This window comes from Podarcis pityusensis, assembly GCF_964106645.2.
Source record: "Podarcis pityusensis genome assembly, chromosome: 2".
NCBI classification, from domain to species: domain Eukaryota; kingdom Metazoa; phylum Chordata; class Lepidosauria; order Squamata; family Lacertidae; genus Podarcis; species Podarcis pityusensis.
Window position 1 is genome coordinate 14,068,212 of NC_138029.1, and position 20,231 is coordinate 14,088,442.

Sequence of the window (20,231 nt, forward strand, 5' to 3'; positions counted from 1 at the left end):
GATAAAGTGCCATTCTTTCCTGAAAATTAGATTCGATGACGGTTCTTTCCGGGTATTGGCTAACGCGGAGCGTCTGTGATTGATGGGAGAATTGTTGCCATGGTGACTGCAGGCTGTGGGAGTCCCTGAGATCCTAACTGTGGCATAGTGATGCATGATATTTATCTGGGGGTGGTGTGAGGAGGTCAAAAAAGTGATCAAGCAATCAGGCTTCTTCAGGGCTTACCCTCCAACATTTCTCCAATGAAAATAAGGACGGCTTATTATTATTATTATTATTATTATACCCCACCCATCTGACTGGGTTGTCCCAGCCACCCTGAATGGCTTCCAACGTATATAAAAACATAATAGGAAATTAAACATTAAATAATTTCCCTATACAGAGCTGCCTTCGGATAATAATAATAATAATAATAATAATTTATTTATACCCTGCCCACTCTGGGCTGCTCCCAACAGAATATTAAAAACACAATAAAGCATCAAACATTAAAATATTCCCTAAAAAGGGCTCCCTTCAGGTGTCTTCTAAAAGCAAGATAGTTGTTTATTGCCTTGATATCTGATGGGACAGCATCTTAAAAAGCAGAGACATCACCTTGCCAACAAAGGTCCGTATAGTTAAAGCTATGGTTTTCCTAGTAGTGATGTATGGAAGTGAGAGCTGGACCATAAAGAAGGCTGATCGCCGAAGAATGGATGCTTTTGAATTCTGGTGCTGGAGGAGACTCTTGAGAGTCCCATGGACTGCAAGAAGATCAAACCTATCCATTCTTAAGGAAGTCAGCCCTGAGTGCTCACTGGAAGGACAGATCCTGAAGCTGAGGCTCCAATACTTTGGCCACCTCATGCGAAGAGAAGAGTCCCTGGAAAAGACCCTGATGTTGGGAAAGATGGAGGGCACAAGGAGAAAGGGACGACAGAGGACGAGATGTTTGGACAGTGTTCTCGAAGCTACCAACATGAGTTTGACCAAACTGCGGGAGGCAGTGGAAGACAGGAGTGCCTGGCGTGCTCTGGTCCATGGGATCACGAAGAGATTATTCATGTCCGACTCTTCGTGATTCCAGCTTCGTAATTCAAAAGCATCAATTCTTCGGTGATCAGCCTTCTTTATGGTCCAGCTCTCACTTCCATACATCACTACTGGGAAAACCATAGCTTTAACTATACGGACCTTTGTTGGCAAGGTGATGTCTCTGCTTTTTAAGATGCTGTGTAGGTTTGTCATTGCTTTTCTCCCAAGAAGCAGGCGTCTTTTAAACGTGTGGGGTAAAGACTGCAATTCTTTGTGCGCTTGCATAGGCATAAGCCCCATTTAACACAGCGTGACTTCTACGCGAACACCCACCATGTTACATGGCTGTTCTCTTGCTAGGAAACACTGCTCAAGTTGACAAGAACAGCAGCTTACGTACGTACGAACAGCAACGTACAGTTATTGTGCAATGAACCCTCACTAGAAATGGCGACAGCAGGAATCCCTCCTGAACCAAGGTAACTGACTTGGGTGTTAAGCAGTAATAAAACTGCAAAGTGTTGATAAAGCCACTGTTTCTTTTCAGAGGAGGAGGATAAGGAGAGAATCAGAACAGGTGGAATCCACACAACTTTTCTCCCAGCAGAGAAGCAACTATGACAGCAGGGACCCCTTCTAAACCAAAGTAAGACATATTTCAGTTTAGTTGAGTCCTTCACAAGGGAAGAGGATGGAGAAAAAAAATCAGAACTTGGCATACCCCTGGGACCTCACTAGCCACATTCTGTGACTTCCCAGCAGCCCTGCCAGGTCCAGTGGGCACCAACCACCAGTGATTACACAAGATACCAAAGCATGTCACATTTCTGCTTTCTGTAAACTATTCACTGGCTAAAATGTGCATTATATATCCATTTTGTCTTCTGAACAGCACTGGCAGCATTCATTCACAGGCCCAGTATACTTGAAGGAGCGTCTCCACCCCCATCGTTCTTCCCGGACACTGAGGTCCAGCGCCAAGGGCCTTCTGGCGGTTCCCTCATTGCGAGAAGCAAAGCTACAGGGAACCAGGCAGAGGGCCTTGTCGGTAGTGGCACCCATCCTGTGGAGCGCCCTCCCATCAGATGTCAAAGAGATAAACAACTACCTGACAAAAAAATTTTTTCAGAAGACATCTTAAGGCTTAAGGTTCAGGGAAGATTTTAATGTGTGACATCTTAGTGTATTTTTGGTCTTTGTGGAACCCAGCCAGATGGGTGAGGTACAAATAATAAATTATTATTATTATTATTATTATTATTATTATTACACATGCAAATAGTGAGAGATGGGCTTGGAGGCATTTCTCCTGCCATGTGTGAAAATGCCCTAAAACCTGAGCTAGGCATTCTGCTCCCTGCCGCCACTGCCACCTCCTGCCACTTTTTAAAGGACTTTAGTTCAAATACCAAACAGGCCAAACCCTTCTTGCCCTGCAAATCCAAAGCTTAGCAGCTGTCTCCACAGGAGCCACTGCAAGAGTTCACCTGGAAATCAACCACCAGAGGGCAGACGGCTTTAACTTCAGAGAGAAAGCCCCATGAGCTATCCCTGGATTCCTGGAAATGCCATTGCAACAACAGCAGCAGTAAAAAGGGATTTTTAGCGCTAGCCGGATTCAGAGCTTAATTTTAGTCTTCATGCACTCACTAGAATTCTTCAGAAGAGAGAAATAAGCAGGAGAAACTCAACCCCTCCTCTCACCCCTGCTGCCATTTACGGGCACTTCAATCAGGCAACCCTTTCCCTGTAAAAACAAAACAAAACACCAGTGTTGAGGCAATTCTGACTGACCTCTCCCTTTTCCTAGAAGACCTCCTGCATCCCGTTGTTGTCGCTGCTCACAGAAAGAGAATGGAAGAAAAACTTGTGAAAGGCTCAGCAATTTTACCCCAGTTTTGCACAAAAACTGTAAAGCTATTACAGGGATGTGAGAAGGAAATACTTACCAATTTCTTGTTTTGGTTACATTGATGGCCTTTCTTCCCCTCAGCTCTGAAGTCCTGCTACAGTTTGAAGGCAAACAAAAGGTCAGGTGCAATGAGAAATTGCTTGTCAATTTTAGTCAATTCTGATTTAATTTCTGCCTTTGCATTACAACAGCATAATTCTAACCAGGTCTGCTCAGAAGTGTTTTGAATTAAATGAAACTTAGTCCCAGGTAACTGGGGTTAGGTTACAATTGGAGCCTTAAGAGCTCAATACCATTTCTGTGCTAGGAGCTCCATAGCAGAATGACTCCATTTTTAAAGAGCTAATGGTGAGAGTAGCAGCCAGGTAATGGAGGGAGGTGAGATTATATACCAGCCCTAAGAGCATCATAAGCTTTAATTCAAGTTGCAGATGGGCCATAACTCAGCATAAGAGCACCTGCTTTGCAAAGGTCCCAAAGTCAATCTGCAGGTAGTGTTTGGAATGTCTCCTGCCTGAAACCCTGGGAACTTGTTGCCAGCCCTTGTGGATAGTCCCGGGCTGGAAGGAACAATAGTCTGACTCAATTTGAACTCCAATGAGTTCCTTTGGGATAGATGTGACACGGGAAGCACACACACTATACATTTAAAGAACATGACTTCTCCCAAAGCATATTGGGAACTGCAGTTTGTTGAGAGTGCTAGGAATTGTGGCTCTGTGAGGAGTAAACTATAATTTTCAAGATTCTTTGAGATGTGGGAAATGTACTTTAAATTAATGGCGCTGTGGTCTAAAACACTGAGCCTCTTGGGCTTGCCGATCAGAAGGTTGGCAGTTTGAATCCCCATGACAGAGTGAGCTCCCGTTGCTCAGTCCCAGCTCCTGCCAACCTAGCAGTTCAAAAGCATGCCAAAAAGTGCAAGTAGATAAATAGGTACCGCTCTGGCAGGAAGGTAAACAGTGTTTCTGTGTGCTGCTCTGGTTTCGGTGTTCTGTTGTGCCAGAAGCGGCTTAGTCATGCTGGCCACATGACCCAGAAAAACTGTCTGTGGGCAAACACCGGCTCCCTTGGCCTGTAAAGCGAGATGAGCGCCGCAACCCCAGAGTCGCCCACAACTGGGCTTAACTGTCAGGGGTCCTTTACCTTTACCTTTTACACAGCCAGGCAGTTGCAGGAAAAGCAATAACAGACTTGTGTGTTACCTTAAAAGTCAGCAGAGTTACTATGGCATAAGCTTCCATGGATGAAAGCCCATGTCATTCATTGAGCTCTGCTCCTCAAAAGATTTTCCCCAATCTGTCAATCTTTAAGATATTGTTAGGTGAGACAGTAGCACTACGTTAGCTTGCATATGTACAATGGAAACTCTCAAGATTGCTACAAACCAGCAATTACCGTATTTTTTGCTCTATAAGACTCACTTTTTCCCTCCTAAAAAGTAAGGGGGAGTGTGTGTGCGTCTTATGGAGCGAATGCAGGCTGTGCAGGTATCCCAGAAGCCAGAACAGCAAGAGGGATTGCTGCTTTCACTGCCCAGCGATCCCTGTTGCTGTTCTGGCTTCTGAGATTCAGAATAGTTTTTTTCTTGTTTTCCTCCTCCAAAAACTAGGTGCGTCTTGTGGTCTGGTGCGTCTTATAGAGCGAAAAATACGGTAGAAACCTCACAAAGTGAAGCCATCTGAGAAAGAACAGGACTGCTATGGTTTAGGAGAAACTTAATCTAGCTTTTTAGAAATAATTGAGTTAGCAAATAAGGAAAGTACTTGACAAAAATGTACTGCATATAGTTGAGGCACCTGCAGAACTGGCTTCATCTTCACTGAAAGAGGATGTTGTGGGGAGGGGAGGAGCCGCTGGGCCAAGTGCAAGCCAGGACAAGCAGCTTTACCAATAGTGCCACTAGATTGCAAAATGGAAGAAGTTCGGTGGGGTTGATTGCACAAGGAGTTAGAAAAATAAGACTGTTGCTCCCACTTAACAACCAAGAATGGTGTGGCTGCTGGTGTTTCTCATGCTTTTTACAGAGAGGAAATACCCAAGCTTCTGGAAAGTGTTGCTCTAGCATCTGGCCGTGCTTAGATTTTAGCACACACTCAAAAAACATAACCCCAGCTGGAAGATCCCAGGGTAATTCCAAGTATACAAGAAACAACATTAACAAAGGGAGCATGGATGTCTGGAAGAACTTTTCCAGGGGAAGTTGCAAAGTAAAACAACAAAGGTGGGGAGCAGGCTAGTTTATGGCACAGACAATAGTCTCTGTACATTTTGCCACATATCTTTATTTCTGTAAATCCAAGAAACTTGGGGCTCATCCGTACTTGTTTATTGTGGGTAGTAAGTTTCCTGTGACGCGGGTGGTGCTGTGGGTTAAACCACAGAGCCTAGGACTTGCCAATCAGAAGGTCGGTGGTTCGAATCCCTGCGACGTGGTGAGCTCCTGTTGCTCGGTCCCTGCTCCTGCCAACCTAGCAGTTCGAAAGCACGTCAAAGTGCAAGTAGATAAATAGGTACCGCTCTGGTGGGAAGGTAAACAGCATTTCTGTGTGCTGCTCTTGTTTGCCAGAAGCGGCTTAGTCATGCTGGCCACATGACCCGGAAGCTGTACGCCGGCTTCCTCGGCCAATAAAGCGAGATGAGTGACGCAACCCCAGAGTTGGCCACGACTGGACCTAATGGTCAGAGGTCCATTTACCTTTTAAGTTTCCTGTACATTAATTCTCCATTGTCCATATGGCATTCTCCTCCAAATCGCGGCCTTCCCTCACTTTCTCCGCACTCAATCCTGATTTTCTCAAACTCTCTCCTTTTCAGAGTATCTCTGGTACAAGAAAATCCAGACTGAGGAAAGGAAAAGTGGGGGAAAGCAGTGATTTGGAAGTGAACATCATATGGTCAACTGAGAATCAATGGAGATGCAGGACTAGCTACGTGAAACAATATGAACGAACACTTATTATTTTTTTAAAAATGAAAGCTGGGAAGCTAGGGGGTTGCAGTCTATTGTGGGGGGCGGGAATGACTCTTCCTCCTTGAATCTCCATGAAAGGGCTGCTTCCACTCTGGTCATTTACTGTGGAATAGCTGCATTTTATTTTCTTGACTTTTTATAGGGTATCTGTATGATATCATGAACGAAACATCCCCTTATCATGTTTTCCCTCTTCAGCTTCCAGCCCCTCCTCCACCCCAAGATATCAAAAGATCCAACCTTTTGTTTTTAAGCTCAATAGAATAGTTGTGCATTTTTGTCAGGTTTAGATATCATCTCTTGTTGCTATTCTCACTACTTCTGGCCTGTAGACATTCTTCTCTATGGTTCACCTCTCTTCTCTAGCCATAATTCCTAACTCTTCCCTTTCCAAATAGCATAGCCTTTATATCAGTTTCTCCCACCCTAGTTAAATTGCAGTGGTGGGAGGAATCATGTGATGTACTTAACCCTTTCCCTACACAGTGGTCCCATTGAAAATACAGTGGTACCTCGGGTTAAGTACTTAATTCGTTCCGGAGGTCCGTTCTTAACCTGAAGCTGTTCTTAACCTGAAGCACCACTTTAGCTAATGGGGCCTCCTGCTGCCGCTGCGCCACCGGAGCACAATTTCTGTTCTCATCCTGAAGCAAAGTTCTTAACCTGAAGCACTATTTCTGGGTTAGCAGAGTCTGTAACCCGAAGCGTATGTAACCTGAAGCGTATGTAACCCGAGGTACCACTGTAACTCAGTTGTCTGCATGGCTGATACTAATGGTGAATAAATAATTATTCGTCTGTTCATTAGTCAGTTTATGTTCTCCAGTTTTGTTACTGATTTCCCTTTCTTTTCCCCCACTCAGCCATGAAGCTCACTGGATGACCTTGGGCCTGTCACCATCTCATAGCCTAACCTTCCTCACAGGGTTGTTGTGAGGATGAAATGGGGAGGAGAACCATGCACACCACCTTGGGATCATTGGAAGATAAAGGTGGTATAGAAATATAAGAAATAAAATAATAATATAGCACTGTATTATACTGCTGTGTGGAACAACTCTCAAAATGCCAGCTGATTATGGGGAATGAATCTCTTGGTGCTAAAGGGCCCCAGCATGAAATTGGGGGAATGATGATCTCTTACCTGCTCCTCTGCTGTGGAGTCATTCTTCCATAGCACATGGGGGAAGTGGATGGGCTCTTGCTCCTGTGCACTTCACACACACACACACACACACACACACACACACACACCAGAGAGAGAGAGAGAGAGAGAGAGAGAGAGAGAGCTCATCGAGGACTGAAGATGCTCAGTCAACACACAACGTCTTGGAAAACACCAAAAACTTTATACACCAAATTTGTACAGTGGTACCTCGGGTTACAGACGCTTCAGGTTACATACGCTTCAGGTTACAGACTCCGCTAACCCAGAAATAGTACCTCGGGTTAAGAACTTTGCTTCAGGAGGAGAACAGAAATCGTGCTCCGACGGCGCGGCAGCAGCAGGAGGCCCCATTAGCTAAAGTGGTGCTTCAGGTTAAGAACAGTTTCAGGTTAAGAATGGACCTCCGGAACAAATTAAGTACTTAACCCGAGGTACCGCTGTACTGAGAATTTACAATTGCTTTCATCCCCCCCCCCCCCGCCCAACATGCTACTCAGGAGCTTAGCCTTTTATAAAATGTTTTCTTTTGATCCCTCTGGTTTGCACTCACCCCAAAAAAACATAGTCATACCTTGAATCCCGAAAGCCGTGCTTTGGTTTCCAAATGCTTTGGAAGTCGAAACAGACTCTGGAACGGATTCCGTTCGACCTCCAAGGTACGACTGTACAAGCATATTTACAATTGCCTGACTGTGTGCTTTGGCACACTTCTTGGACGGGGGGAAAAATCAACATACCCGCACAGCTATCTGCATACAGGACTTTATTGATATAATAAAATGAACAGGGACAAAAAAAGTGGAGACACCTACTGATAGGAACAGGAAAGACCTGGCTTGCTCCTCATATCCAAATTCAAATATGTGTCAGGGTGGATTACTCTGGTCTAATTTGAATATGGGGTTGGGGAGTGGATTAACAGCTAAATAATGCTCAAATATGGACAAGCCCATAAAATCCGAATCCTACATTGGATTCCCACCCCATACAATTTGCAGTGACATGAAGAAGAAGAGTTTGGATTTGATATCCCGCTTTATCACTACCCGAAGGAGTCTCAAAGCGGCTAACATTCTTCTTTCCCTTCCTCCCCCACAACAAACACTCTGTGAGGTGAGTGGGGCTGAGCATGAATGAGGGAACTGATGATAATGGTGATTATATTATTAACGCCATCTCTCTCTCTCTCTCTCGCTCGCTCTCTTTCTTTTTAAGCCTCACCTGCTAAGTTTCTGTGTGCCGTGCACAGAAACAGCAGAGAGAGTAAACCAGTAGCGTCTCTAAGCGCCTTGCTTGGAAGCTGCTTTCAAGCAACTGAATGAGAAAGTGAAAGTAAAACTTACTTCCAGAGTGAAGGCATGTTTCGTTAGGTCACTGGATTTGCCTGGTTTTAAGAAAACGGGATTGGTACGTACAATGAGCGGCGACGAGATATTTTATCTTTTATGTTAGAGATAGAAGCAAGACCCTTCTCCTGGGGGCCTGCCTGGTGTTAGCCTGTGTGCACTTTGGATCCTGCAGTTCGATTGAACCCAGATGGCAGAAAGTGCAGAGTCCTCTGTGTCTGAGAGGGGCCTCACCTTCTTGAAAGATGAGTTGCTGGGCATTACAATCCTGAAGCTATCTGGCGCAGACGACGCCCCGCTATATCACGTCCATCAGAAGAACGGCGTGCCGATCTGCGACAACTTTCTGCTGGGATGCTGCTATTTGCAGGAGAAGTGCCCTTGCCATCACACCCCGTTCCCCTACCACTGGCAGTGGCGCCGCCAGAAAGACAAAGTGTGGCTTAGTTTCAGTTTCTCAGCTCAGCATCATCTGGAGAAGCTCTACTGTAATGAGGAAGTCCCCACGGTGCAACTGAGGGACAGGTAAGGACCATAACATCTTTCTCCTTTCAGCTTTCGGTCGGAAAGAGCCCCAGAGCCAGGTTCAACTCCGGAACGTACTTGCGATCCCTGGGTTCTGCCCCAGAACTTGTGAAGCAACTGATAAAAGGGAATGCCTGTCCTTCAGGGCTCACTAAGAAATCAGCCTTGTTTCCTTCACATCCGTCATTATGGGGCAGGGATTATGGTAAGGGCTGGTTGAAATCCTGACATCCATACAGTGGTACCTCGGGTTAAGTACTTAATTCGTTCTGGAGGTCTGCTCTTAAACTGAAACTGTTCTTAACCTGAAGCACCACTTTAGCTAATGGGGCCTCCCGCTGCTGCTGCACGATTTCTGTTCTCATCCTGAAGCAAAGTTCTTAACCTGAAGCACTATTTCTGGGTTAGCGGAGTCTGTAAACTGAAGCGTATGTAACCTGCAGCGTATGTAACCTGAGGTACCACTGTACTTGTAAAATTTAGGTGTCTCGGGGGTTTTCAAAGTGTGTTCCAGGGAAACAGCACTTCAAACACTTTTCAGTGGTTTCTTGAAAAAGGAAAGTTGCCTGTCACTACCATTTGTGTGCCTTCTGGACACAATTTAGGCTTGTATGGATGTTTAGCTGGACACAATTTAGAGTTGTATGGATGTTTAGCCGTCCAGAATCCCTGAAGGATCACTTACCTCCATATCCGCCTGCCATTACATCAAAGTCTGTTTTTCGGGTGCACCTAGATATGGTAGGTAGAGAGGGTGCCACTACACTTTTGAAGCACATCTCCCCTCTCAGAGAACTCTGGGTGCTGTAGTTTTTTAAAGGCTGTTGGGAATTGTAACTCTCTGACTGGTAAACTACAGCGCCCAGAATTCTTTGCAAAAAAGATTGAGCTTTGAATGTGCTTCAGAGATATAATGTGCACGCTTCCCTAGTGGCACTAATAGTGACATCCTGTCTCTAGGGAGGTTCACCTGATGCAGAATTTCTAGATTTTTTTCTGTAAGCTAAAGACCGTTTACAGTATTTCTCCAGGCCCTTTACAGAACATTTAGCTCTCAATTGTGTGTTTTGATTCTGCCTTCAACTGCCGTTTTTTATTTGTATTTTGTTGTAATAACCTTGTTTAATCTCATCTGGTGTATTAATACTGTAGTGCCAGTGTGAATCAGTCATAAAGGTTCAAGAGGCAGCACATGGCATTAAGTGTGGGACAGCTTCCAAACAGACTGGCACGAGAAAGGCATCTCCTATGGAAATATAGACAACTGGACCAGATAGGAGGAGCTTTTTTCCTTTTCTTTTCTTTTTTGGTAGGGTCAGAGCCAGATAACTATGTATAGCCCCCAAAGCTGTTGACTTTATAATATGCGTTGAAAAGGTAGGGACATCTGCAGTGTATGGGTCTTGCATGGACAGATCACAGAAGAAATAGGAAAGATCCCAGTAGACAACTTTGCTGTCATTGAGTGTGTGGTACAGAATACTAGGTTTCAGCAAGGAGGTGAAGCTACACCAAGGCAAGGTACATGTTGCACATGTACTATAGTGAAGACTTGTTGGCATCCGTCAGCGTGACTGAAGACAGTGCGTAGGGCACAGTACCGTGGCATTATCTCATACCACAGAATTCACACTTGCTAAGAATCATCAACGGGAATGTATATTTAGGTGAGTATTTTCTAAGTTAGAAGTGGAGCTCTGATTGAGCTTGTGAATAAGGGTTAATAACTTTTTAGCAACTCTTCTACTAGCTTTTACAGCAGTTTGATATAAAGGTGTTGTTTTTTAAAACTAGATGAAGATACTTATATAAAAAAATACCATTACCCATGCGGTGAAAAGCTTCACCAGCTGTTTTCAGTAAATCAAGTTAAAGGCGAAAGAGCGAAGCCAGGCATTCCCTTCCTGTCAGTTGGCAACCGTAGATCCTCGCCCTCTGGTGATGGTTACCTTCCTTCCCTTGCAGGAAGGGCAACGTGTATTTCTTAAACTTTAACACCATGGCTCTCTCACCGATACTGCTGTATGACCAAGTAAGGCGACTGTCCAACAGCAGCAGTCCTGATTGCAGTCCCTACCTCTTTACAGAGTGGAAGGTTTACTACAATGAAAGTGACCATTGGCTGGAATACGATGAGGTAAGAGGATCCAGAGATTTAAAAAAAAAAAAATTGATTATGGAGCCATCTCATTGTTTGGTTTCCTTCTATCACCCTCTAAAATTAACTGGGAGGGAAACAGGCACACTTAAGTCCTGTTGAAATCAGCCAGATTTGGGGTACTTCAATTACTGTGCAATTTCATGACAAACCTAGAAAAATTGTTTTCAGAATGATGGCTTCAAATAGGGCTATGCAAGCTCCACTGTATTGTGCCTAGCTGGGAGGATAGTCAACAAGTTGGGCAGGTGTGTTTCATAAAGGGCTTTCCTATGATTTTCCTTACAGTAATTGTGTGCATGGGGCGCGGGTGGCGCTGTGGGTTAAACCACAGAGCCTAGGGCTTGCCGATCAGAAGGTCAGCGGTTTGAATCCCCTCGTTGGGGTGAGCTCCTGTTGCTCGGTCCCTGCTCCTGCCAACCTAGCTGTTCGAAAGCACGACAAAATGCAAGTAGATAAATAGGTACCACTCAGGAGGGAAGGTAAACGGCGTTTCCGTGCGCTGCTCTGGTTCGCCAGAAGCGGCTTAGTCATGCTGGCCACATGACCTGGAAGCTGTATGCTGGCTCCCTCGGCCAATAAAGCGAGATGAGCGCCGCAACCCTAGAGTCGGTCACGACTGGACCTAATGGTCAGGGGTCCCTTTACCTTTAATTGTGTGCATTGCATTAATGTGATGTGAGAAAACCCCAAGAGTTGGCCTCAGGGTCCAGCATAGTCATGCTAATAAGAACCTTTGGGTGTGGTCTGGTGTGCCTGGATAGTGTTTCTCATGGTGGGTCAGGGCAGGAGGACCTCGGACCGCTTTCAGGTGGGCCTCAGTGCCACAACCCGCCTTGTCCCCTAACTGTGTCATAACATTTTGGTTGGGCCAACGTCAGCACCGGCAACTGAGTAAAAGTGGCCCGGAGAAAGAGCATTTCTGAAGAGTTCCCTCTCCCGAGGGGAAAAGAGCCAGAGGAGGTATCGAAAGAAATTGCAAAATGAGATAAAAGGTTAATATTTATTATTATTACATTAATTGGAAAGAGAAAGGAATAAGAGAGGAAAGCTGTCTAGGAGGAAGAAGTGACTGAAAGGAGCAGGGAGGAGGGATGAAAGAAACCAACAGAAAGGTCTGTGGATAAGGTACAAGTTGTTTGTGAGAGGAGAATGGGAGAAGACATTACAGGAGATGGGCGAAAATACCGTATTTTTTGCTCCATAAGACTCACTTTTCCCCTCCTAAACAGTAAGGGGAAATGTGTGTGCGTCTTATGGAGCGAATGCAGGCTGCGCAGCTATCCCAGAAGCCAGAACAGCAAGAGGGATCGTTGCTTTTGCTGCGCAGCGATCCCTCTTGTTGTTCTGGCTTCTGAGATTCAGAATTTTTTTTTTCTTGTTTTCCTCCTCCAAAAACTAGGTGCGTCTTATGGTCTGGTGTATCTTATACAGCGAAAAATACGGTACATTGAGAGGCATGTAGGGATGAGAAGGGGGGAAATATAAAAGAAAAAAAGTCTTCTCCAATTAGAGCTTCTCTGGATCAGCAAATTCCACCTGTAAAAGGGAGGCTGATTCACATTTGCCTCCAGAGCAAATGTCTGAATTTGGTTTGAGGAAAGCCAAGCGAGGGAACTCCTTGCTGCAAGGAAAATGCTGTGGCAAAAGAACTTCGCAATTTCCAAAAAAATTGTTGTTGTTCTCATCCGTCTGTCTCAAGAGACAATGGAGGGTGAAGTCAAACCGCTAGGTTAGCAACACAGAAGAGACATCCTCAAGGCTCAAGACTGGCTAGTGTGTGTGGAAGTCCTGGGCTGCCTTGATGACAAGCCCCTTCTCTCTTGGCTTCGCTGATACTGTGAAAGCAGAGCAAGACGTTTGGCACCAGCTTGACTGCGGGAGTTGCCGGAAAGAAGGTCTTAGGAACTGCGCTCTGGATTTGTGTAGGGCTTCCATAGAAAGTGAAGTTAGTAATTGCCAGCTGATTATTCAAAACTCTGCATCTACCTGTCGCCATTCTGTGACGGGCTTTTCCTCTGTGCCACGATTTTGTGTCTGGTGGGCCTCAGGTGGGCCCCGAGTGTAGAAAGTTTGAAAAAACACCTGTTCTAGAGGATGGGAGGAATTCTGGTGTTTTCTCTCCATAGCCTATCGCACAGGAACTCGTTGCTGCTTTCGAGCGGGGCATGTGGAACCATGCCTTCCGTGTGCAAGATCAAATCTACAATGTAGACCTCAAACAGTTTATCCAGCGCAACGTAAAGATGGGCTTCACCCGTGACATCACGTTCCGACCTGTCTGGCGCTCAGCTGACATTACCGTGCGCTGCTTGCGGTGAGTTTGGACCCAGATCTTCCTCCTCAGAGTTTCTGGACCCGAGAGCACATGTCTAATCCTTACGCCCATGAATTGCAGAACACTGTACTGTATATTTTTGTGTAACGATGTTGCCAATGTGCAAGTTAATTAGTGAAGAACTTAGAGTTCTGATTGTATCTTTTTAAAAAAAAAAAAAAACTTAACCCCTGAAGAAATTTAAGAAAATGGTATAGTAGTAGGAACTTAGTACAGACAGGGCATTTTTTTCAGCCCAAACTCACCGGAACTCAGTTCCAGTACCTTTCAGGTGGGCGCCATTGCCATTATAAGAGAACAAGGGAGGCAGTCGTGGTGAGTTCCGACACTGAGTTACATGTACTGAGTTACAGCTACCTTTTTAAAGGGGACGCGGGTGGCGCTGTGGTCTAAACCACTGAGCCTCTTGGGCTTGCCGATGAGAAGGTCGGCGGTTCGAATCCCTGCGGCAGGGTGAGCTCCCGTTGCTCTGTCCCAGCTCCTGCCAACCTAGTGGTTCGAAAACATGCCAGTGCAAGTAGATAAATAGGTACCTCTCCGGCGGGAAGGTAAATGGTGTTTCCATGCTCTCTGGCTTCCGTCATGGTGTTTCGTTGTGCCAGAAGAGGTTTAGTCATCCTGACCCCATGACCTGGAAAGCTATCTGTGGACAAACGCCGGTTCCCTCAAGATGAGCGCCGCAACCCCATAGTTGCCTTTGACCAAGGTCCTTTACATTTTACTTTTTAAAAACAGGAGTGGAGAACCTTGGGCCCAGGAGCTGAATGCAGCCTTCTAAGCTGCTCTGACTAGGCTTTGAAACTCTTCCTAAGCTGTGCTCCTCAGCAGGCCTCCTCTGTGTTTTGCTTGGCTGGAATGTGTCCTTGAAGTGTGATCATGTGATCATGCTTCTTGCTTGCCTGGCTGGAGAGGGGTATCTGTGTTTTTGTGTGTAAACCTGGCTTCTGCATAGCTGGAATGTAGCTCCCAGTACAATAGTAAGAGCCACAACTGTTGCTCTGCTCAATTTTGCCTCTGACCCTGTCCACCACTGTGCGGCCCCCAGAAGGTCTTTTAAGAGGGAATATGGGCCTTCGGCTTGAAAAAGGTTCCTCACCAATGTTTTAAAGTGTGTATTGTTTGGAGGAGGGTTGTCCTGATTTCCGTGTGTGTTTAGACTGCACAGTCTCACTAGTATGTAAGACCCACACTCATGAATTGCCATGGTCTGGACAAACGGAAGATTGGCGTGGGATGCATGTCTAGATTTTGGAGTGCAGCCATGCATTGGATAAGTCACACGACATTAAAAGTAGATAATGCATACATCTGACCTATAATATGCTAAGGAGCTTTGTGATGCTGGTGAAGCCACCAGCCGTGATTGGTTGAGTGGCCCTAATGTTGCAGGAGGAGTGGGGCAGCCAGAGGGTAGGGAGGGGCTGAGGGAGATAGAAGGCTTGGTGGAGCTAGATAAGCGGTCGGAAGAGGGTGTTGGTGTAGGAAAACGCTAAGCGAGTGGCAAACTGGGAGAGAGAACGGGCAGAGGTGAGAGAGATGCACACGGCCAAGATTTCTTGACCTCTGAGGAAGTTCCCCAGTTCATTGCTTAAAAACCAATCAAATGTTTGGGGTGACTTAATCAGTGCAGAGGTTCCCAGTTAGCTAAATACTATGGACCCGTTGTTTTCCAAAAACCAAGCCATAGACTCCCTCCTTATGAAAATTCTGGTATCTCCATGGTAGTTTTTGTTATGTGAATGCTGCCACAGGCTCTCTGTGTGGGTGACAAGGAACCACTGAGTTAGTGCAATTCATGACGCTGAATGAGAGAGTGTTTGTGTGAGTGAGATCAGCTGGTCAATAATAAGTTTGCACAGTCTCCCCCCCTCTCTCTCTCTCCCACCCCTCTATTAAAATATAGGGGTCTGCCTGCAAACAAGGCAGAACCAGAGGCAGCTGATCCTGTTCCTTTGTCCTTTTTCCCTTCCAGGTCGCTTGCTCCACCCCTGACCACTTTGGCTCTCGCAGGAGAAGATCCTCTGGATTTGTTCTGTGGGCCTTATCCTGCGGCCTGCGTCCCGCCACCTCAAGGGGGCTCTTCTTTCACAATGGCAGAAGTGACTCTGTCAGAAGTAGCCCATCAGATGGTGAGGAAGCTGTTCCATGCCAAGTTGCCCGAGGATCAGGCGTTGGTGCTGGCTATCTACCGCATACGCAATGACCAACTCTGGGATATGTACATGAGGTGAGGAGCCTAGTATACACACGACATACGGTAATGCTTTCCTAGTGCTAGCCATTGGGTTTGGTTTGCCTCATATAGCAGGAGTTGCTAATATGGTACAATGGTCCCCTTAAAATCTTCCCTTGGAACCCACAAAGTCTCTGAGCCCCCTCCCTCAACACTTGGTCATGAATAATAATAATAATAATAATAATAATTTATTTGTACCCTGCCCTCCCCGGCTGGAGCCAGGTTCAGAGCGGTTAACATCATATAAATAATACAATATGCATAAAAACAAGCAATCCATCGATTAAAATGCATCCCAAAATTAATTAAAATAAATTAAAATTAAAGTTAAAACTGGACAAATGACAGGCCTCAGGTTAAAACTGAAAGCGGTTAATACTCGCCAGGGAAAGGGGCCTAGAAAAATTTCTAATCATAATTTGGTCGACTTCCCTCCACTCCCCCTCTTGGTCCCATTATAATATACTTATTCATGTATGTCCATTAAACCTTATATACTTAACAATCCAATTTTAAAACCTTCTTCATCTTATTACAAGTGACTTTTAAAAGTTATACTAATGTAAAAAAACTATACACAGAGCTTTAAAAATATGCATTAAACAGTTGCCCTTATTTGTAAAGTTACCAAAAAAATTTCAGTAAATCCGGGGACACTTTTCAACTTCAATGGATTTTGTATGGGGACTGATTTGTAAATCCAGGGACTGTCCCCAGGAAACAGGGACGTCTGGTAACCGTACTTTTTTGTAATAATTTGCCCTGCATAGTTCAATAATTTATTTTGCCAATCTTCTTCTTTATCTTCTTTGGCCGACGCTTCTTCCTTCCATTGGGACTGACTGGTCTTAGCCTGGCATCCATTCCACTGTGATATATTTTTATGACACCGCGGTGTATAGACCATTTTTATTAATAAATAATTAAATTAAAATAAAATGATCCACTTTTCTTTTTCTCTCTCTTTCCCATCAGCCAGAAGAGGCTCATGTTCCAGGTACGCTCAAAAAAGGAGCATCCCTCAGTGGAGAGACATCTCTTTCACGGCACAGCGGCATCTCGGATCAAGTCTATTTGCATAGGCAACTTTAACCCCGACCTGGCAGGATCAGTCCATGGCGCAGTTTTTGGCCGGGGTGTTTACTTTGCTAGGGATGCCTCCTACTCAAACACCTACGCCTTAGCAGCCAAGAACAATGTGCGTCACATGTTCCTGGCCAAAGTGCTGACTGGTCGCTGGTGGAGAGGCCATTCATGTTTAAGGCAAACTCCCCCCCATTTTGACTCCTGCACAGATTGTGTCCGTGACCCACACATTTTTGTCATCTTCAGAAGCTGCCAGTGCTACCCCTATTTCCTGATTCGCTACAAGGAAGTGAAGACACCTGTAGCTGTGGATATGTGAGAAGCGCCTCTCCTCTTCTAAATCTCTTCTGCTCCGACGGTCTGTACTTTGGGTCAAAAGTACATGACTCAGTAAAGCTAGCGTTTCCTTTACTGTATTTACAACGTGCAGCTGAAGCCCTCGTTGGGTGGGTGAGAGAGTATTTTAAACCCTTGACCTCTGGTGTATCTTTAATCAAACATGCCTCCTCAGCAGAAGAAGAGAAGAAGAAGAGTTTGGATTTGATATCCCGCTTTATCACTACCCGAAGGAGTCTCAAAGCGGCTAACATTCTCCTTTCCCTTCCTCCCCCACAACAAACACTCTGTGAGGTGAGTGAGGCTGAGAGACTTCAGAGAAGTGTGACTAGCCCAAGCACAGCAGCTGCACGTGGACGAGCGGAGACGCGAACCCAGTTCCCCAGATTACAAGACTACCACTCTTAACCACTACACCACACTGGGACATTGTAGGATCAAATCAGAAACTGGGACATCTTCTGCAAATCTGGGACTGTCCCTGGAAAATAGGGACACGTCAAGGGTCTGCAGTAGCAGCCACCACAGCCACATCATGAGAACCTAGCTACCTTAGCAGCAGTGGAGTCGCTGCCAGTTTAATCATCTGCCTTGGAGCGTGAGGTTCAACGAGATCTTCCTGTTGGCTGTTCCAGCTCTGCAGTTTAGCCAGCACTGTTCCCCAAGCTTGGCAGGTAACAAGGAGTCTCAAAGCGGCTAACATTCTCCTTTCCCTTCCTCCCCCACAACAAACACTCTGTGAGGTGAGTGAGGCTGAGAGACTTCAGAGAAGTGTGACTAGCCCAAGGTCACCCAGCAGCTGCATGTGGAGGAGCGGGGAAGCGAACCCGGTTCACCAGATTACGAATCCACTGCTCTTAACCACTACACCACACTGGCTCCAGCAGGTGGTAACACATGATTTGACTGACCATTACGTGTGCCTTAGCTCTTGGAGAGGAAACAAAAAAACTGGGTTGGGGAACAAGTGGCCTCACAGGTGTTGCTGGACTTCAAGTCCCATCAGCCTCAGGCAGCATGGCCAATGGTCAGGGTTGATGGGAGCTGGAGCCCCAACAACATCAGGAGGGTCACAGTAAGACCTTGCTTGAGTTTGCACAGCCAACTCCATGCCAGGTTTTCTTCTTCTTTCCTTCACCATTAGGAAAATTGTGTTTCAAGGACTGGTCATATCTAAACAGTTGATGACTCTGCTAGGCATTGCCTGTTCAGACCCCATGTGCCTTAATGTGAAATTGTTGTTATTATCAGTGCTTTTTTTCTGGGGGTACTCAAGAGGACGCAGTACCGACACCTGTGGTACTTACTGTAACAACTTCATGATGAGTGCCAGCACATTTTTTCTTAAAGCACTTATTATTATTATTATTATTATTATTATTATTATTATTAGTCCCAGCAATCTGATGCACTTTACACTTCTTTAAACTGAATTGCATTTGCCATTTTATGGCCCATACACTCCGTTTGGACTTGAGGCGAGTCCAAGATGCCAGTGTGTAAAATGTGGAATTTGAACACTAATATATTTGTATCTTCTCTTGTGCCTTTTTCCCGATGTCATTCAAGTTTTTTGTCCCAAAGATAACTTGAGATGAGCCAAAGATGCCAGTGTTTTAAATGTGTAATTTGTCCAATGTTTATATATTTGTATATTGAAAATACAGACACAAATCATGTATTGATCAGTATTATCTTTTTATCGCACTACCACCAGCCCACTTCCCTAAATCTCCCTGCTGCTATTGATGCCCTCTCAGGCTCCTCCACACAACCTGTTTATTCAGCATCCATCCTGATTTGCATGAACAGGAGGTTAGATTATATCTCCTCTTTGTTAAGCAGCTGGACTGATTTTTTTATTTTTATTTTTTTATTTTTTTGCAGAGGGATTATACGTAAGATATAAAGAGAGATTATAAAACGTAAGATATAAAGCAATTAATCCATCCAAAAATACCCGCACACCATAGATATCAGGAGCAGCAATTACAGACCACCAACTCTATCCAGTTAAAGCAAATTGAAGTGGCAAAGTCTTTAAGACCTGTTGGAACAGGACCAGCAAGGGAGCTAGATGCATGTCTTGTTGGAGAGAGTTGCACACTGATGGGGCTACCACTGAAAAGGCCCTGTTTCTTAGACTAGCCTGTCTGGTGGAGCTTATCAATAGGCGTGCAAGCAAGGCTTCTGTGGCCAATGTCAGAGCCTGGGCACTTTTGTATAGCTTTAAACTAGGTGTGGGGAACCTTTGACTCTCAGAGGCAGATTTAGGGGAGCACAACCAGTTTGCCCACACTGGGCGCTGAGCCAAGAGGGTGCCACAACAATGATGAACTATAGAGGGGGGGAATCAAATTTTGGCAGGGCGCAGGGTACCACTGAAATTTTAAAGCTCTGCCACTGCTCCAGATACTGCTGAGCTACAACTCCCAGCAAGAGTGGCTATTGGCCAGGGGTGATAGGAATTCTAGTTCAGCAACATTTGGAGTGCCAGAGGTTCTCCACACCTGATGTAGGTTGTTCTTCAGCTAACCTGCTAATGTTTAGGCTTTAAAGATGATCACCAACTCTTTTAAGGCAACGTTTTTCCACCTTCACCGCATCAAGCAGTTGGTCCCTTACCTTTACCTCCCTGACCTGGCCACAGTAATCCATGCGACGGTCACCTCCAGGATTGACTACTGTAATTCGCTCTATGTGGGGCTGCCCTTGAAGCTGTCCCCAGCGGGTGCAGAATGCAGCAGCGAGGCTCCTCACGGGGTCTCTGCCATGGGAGCATATTCACCCAGTGCTTTTCAAGCTGCACTGGCTCCCGGTGGAGTACAGGGTCAGATTTAAGGTACTGGTTTTGACCTTTAAAGCCCTTCACGGCCTAGGACCCTTGTACCTACAGGACCGCCTCTCCCGGTATGCCCCACGGAGGACCTTAAGGTCCATACATAGCAACACCCTAGTGGTCCCGGGCCCTAAGGAAGTAGATTAGCCTCAACCAGAGCCAGGGCCTTTTCAACACTGGCTCCGGCCTGGTGGAACGCTCTGCCTCATGAGACCAGGGCCCTGCAGGTTCTGATTTCTTTCCGCAGGGCCTGTAAGACAGAGTTGTTCCACCTGCCCTTTGGCTTGGAGTC

The 20,231-nt window shown here is 45.6% G+C and overlaps 1 protein-coding gene across 9 annotated transcripts; it reads left to right on the top strand.

Moving 5' to 3' along the window:
* The first annotated feature begins 11 nt into the window (after positions 1-11).
* Positions 12-18,781, top strand: LOC308470977 (protein mono-ADP-ribosyltransferase TIPARP-like). Of its 9 annotated transcripts, none has more exons than XM_080994745.1 (9): positions 12-1,667; positions 1,914-2,170; positions 3,015-3,051; positions 5,751-6,899; positions 8,291-8,946; positions 10,912-11,083; positions 13,234-13,421; positions 15,415-15,669; positions 16,654-18,781. In XM_080994745.1, exons 5-9 carry the CDS (start codon positions 8,612-8,614, stop codon positions 17,081-17,083), a joined length of 1,380 nt encoding a protein of 459 aa, XP_080850871.1. In that variant the 5' UTR covers positions 12-1,667; positions 1,914-2,170; positions 3,015-3,051; positions 5,751-6,899; positions 8,291-8,611; the 3' UTR covers positions 17,084-18,781. The 9 variants fall into 9 exon arrangements, with proteins under 9 accessions (XP_080850871.1, XP_080850870.1, XP_080850874.1 ...); XM_080994744.1 differs by lacking the exon at positions 1,914-2,170 and adding an exon at positions 4,961-5,143; XM_080994743.1 differs by lacking the exons at positions 12-1,667; positions 1,914-2,170 and adding an exon at positions 4,961-5,143 and having other exon boundaries at positions 2,915-3,051; positions 5,751-6,395; positions 6,644-6,899.
* Positions 18,782-20,231: the final 1,450 nt, after the last annotated feature.

Bases quoted from the DNA above. Each gene is read 5' to 3' on its own strand.
- LOC308470977 (XM_080994745.1), top strand. From the start codon at position 8,612: ATGGCAGAAAGTGCAGAGTCCTCTGTGTCTGAGAGGGGCCTCACCTTC. The intron at 8,947-10,911 runs GTAAGGACCATA...CTTCCCTTGCAG, and splicing joins ACGGTGCAACTGAGGGACAG to GAAGGGCAACGTGTATTTCT. The intron at 15,670-16,653 runs GTGAGGAGCCTA...CTTTCCCATCAG, and splicing joins CTCTGGGATATGTACATGAG to CCAGAAGAGGCTCATGTTCC.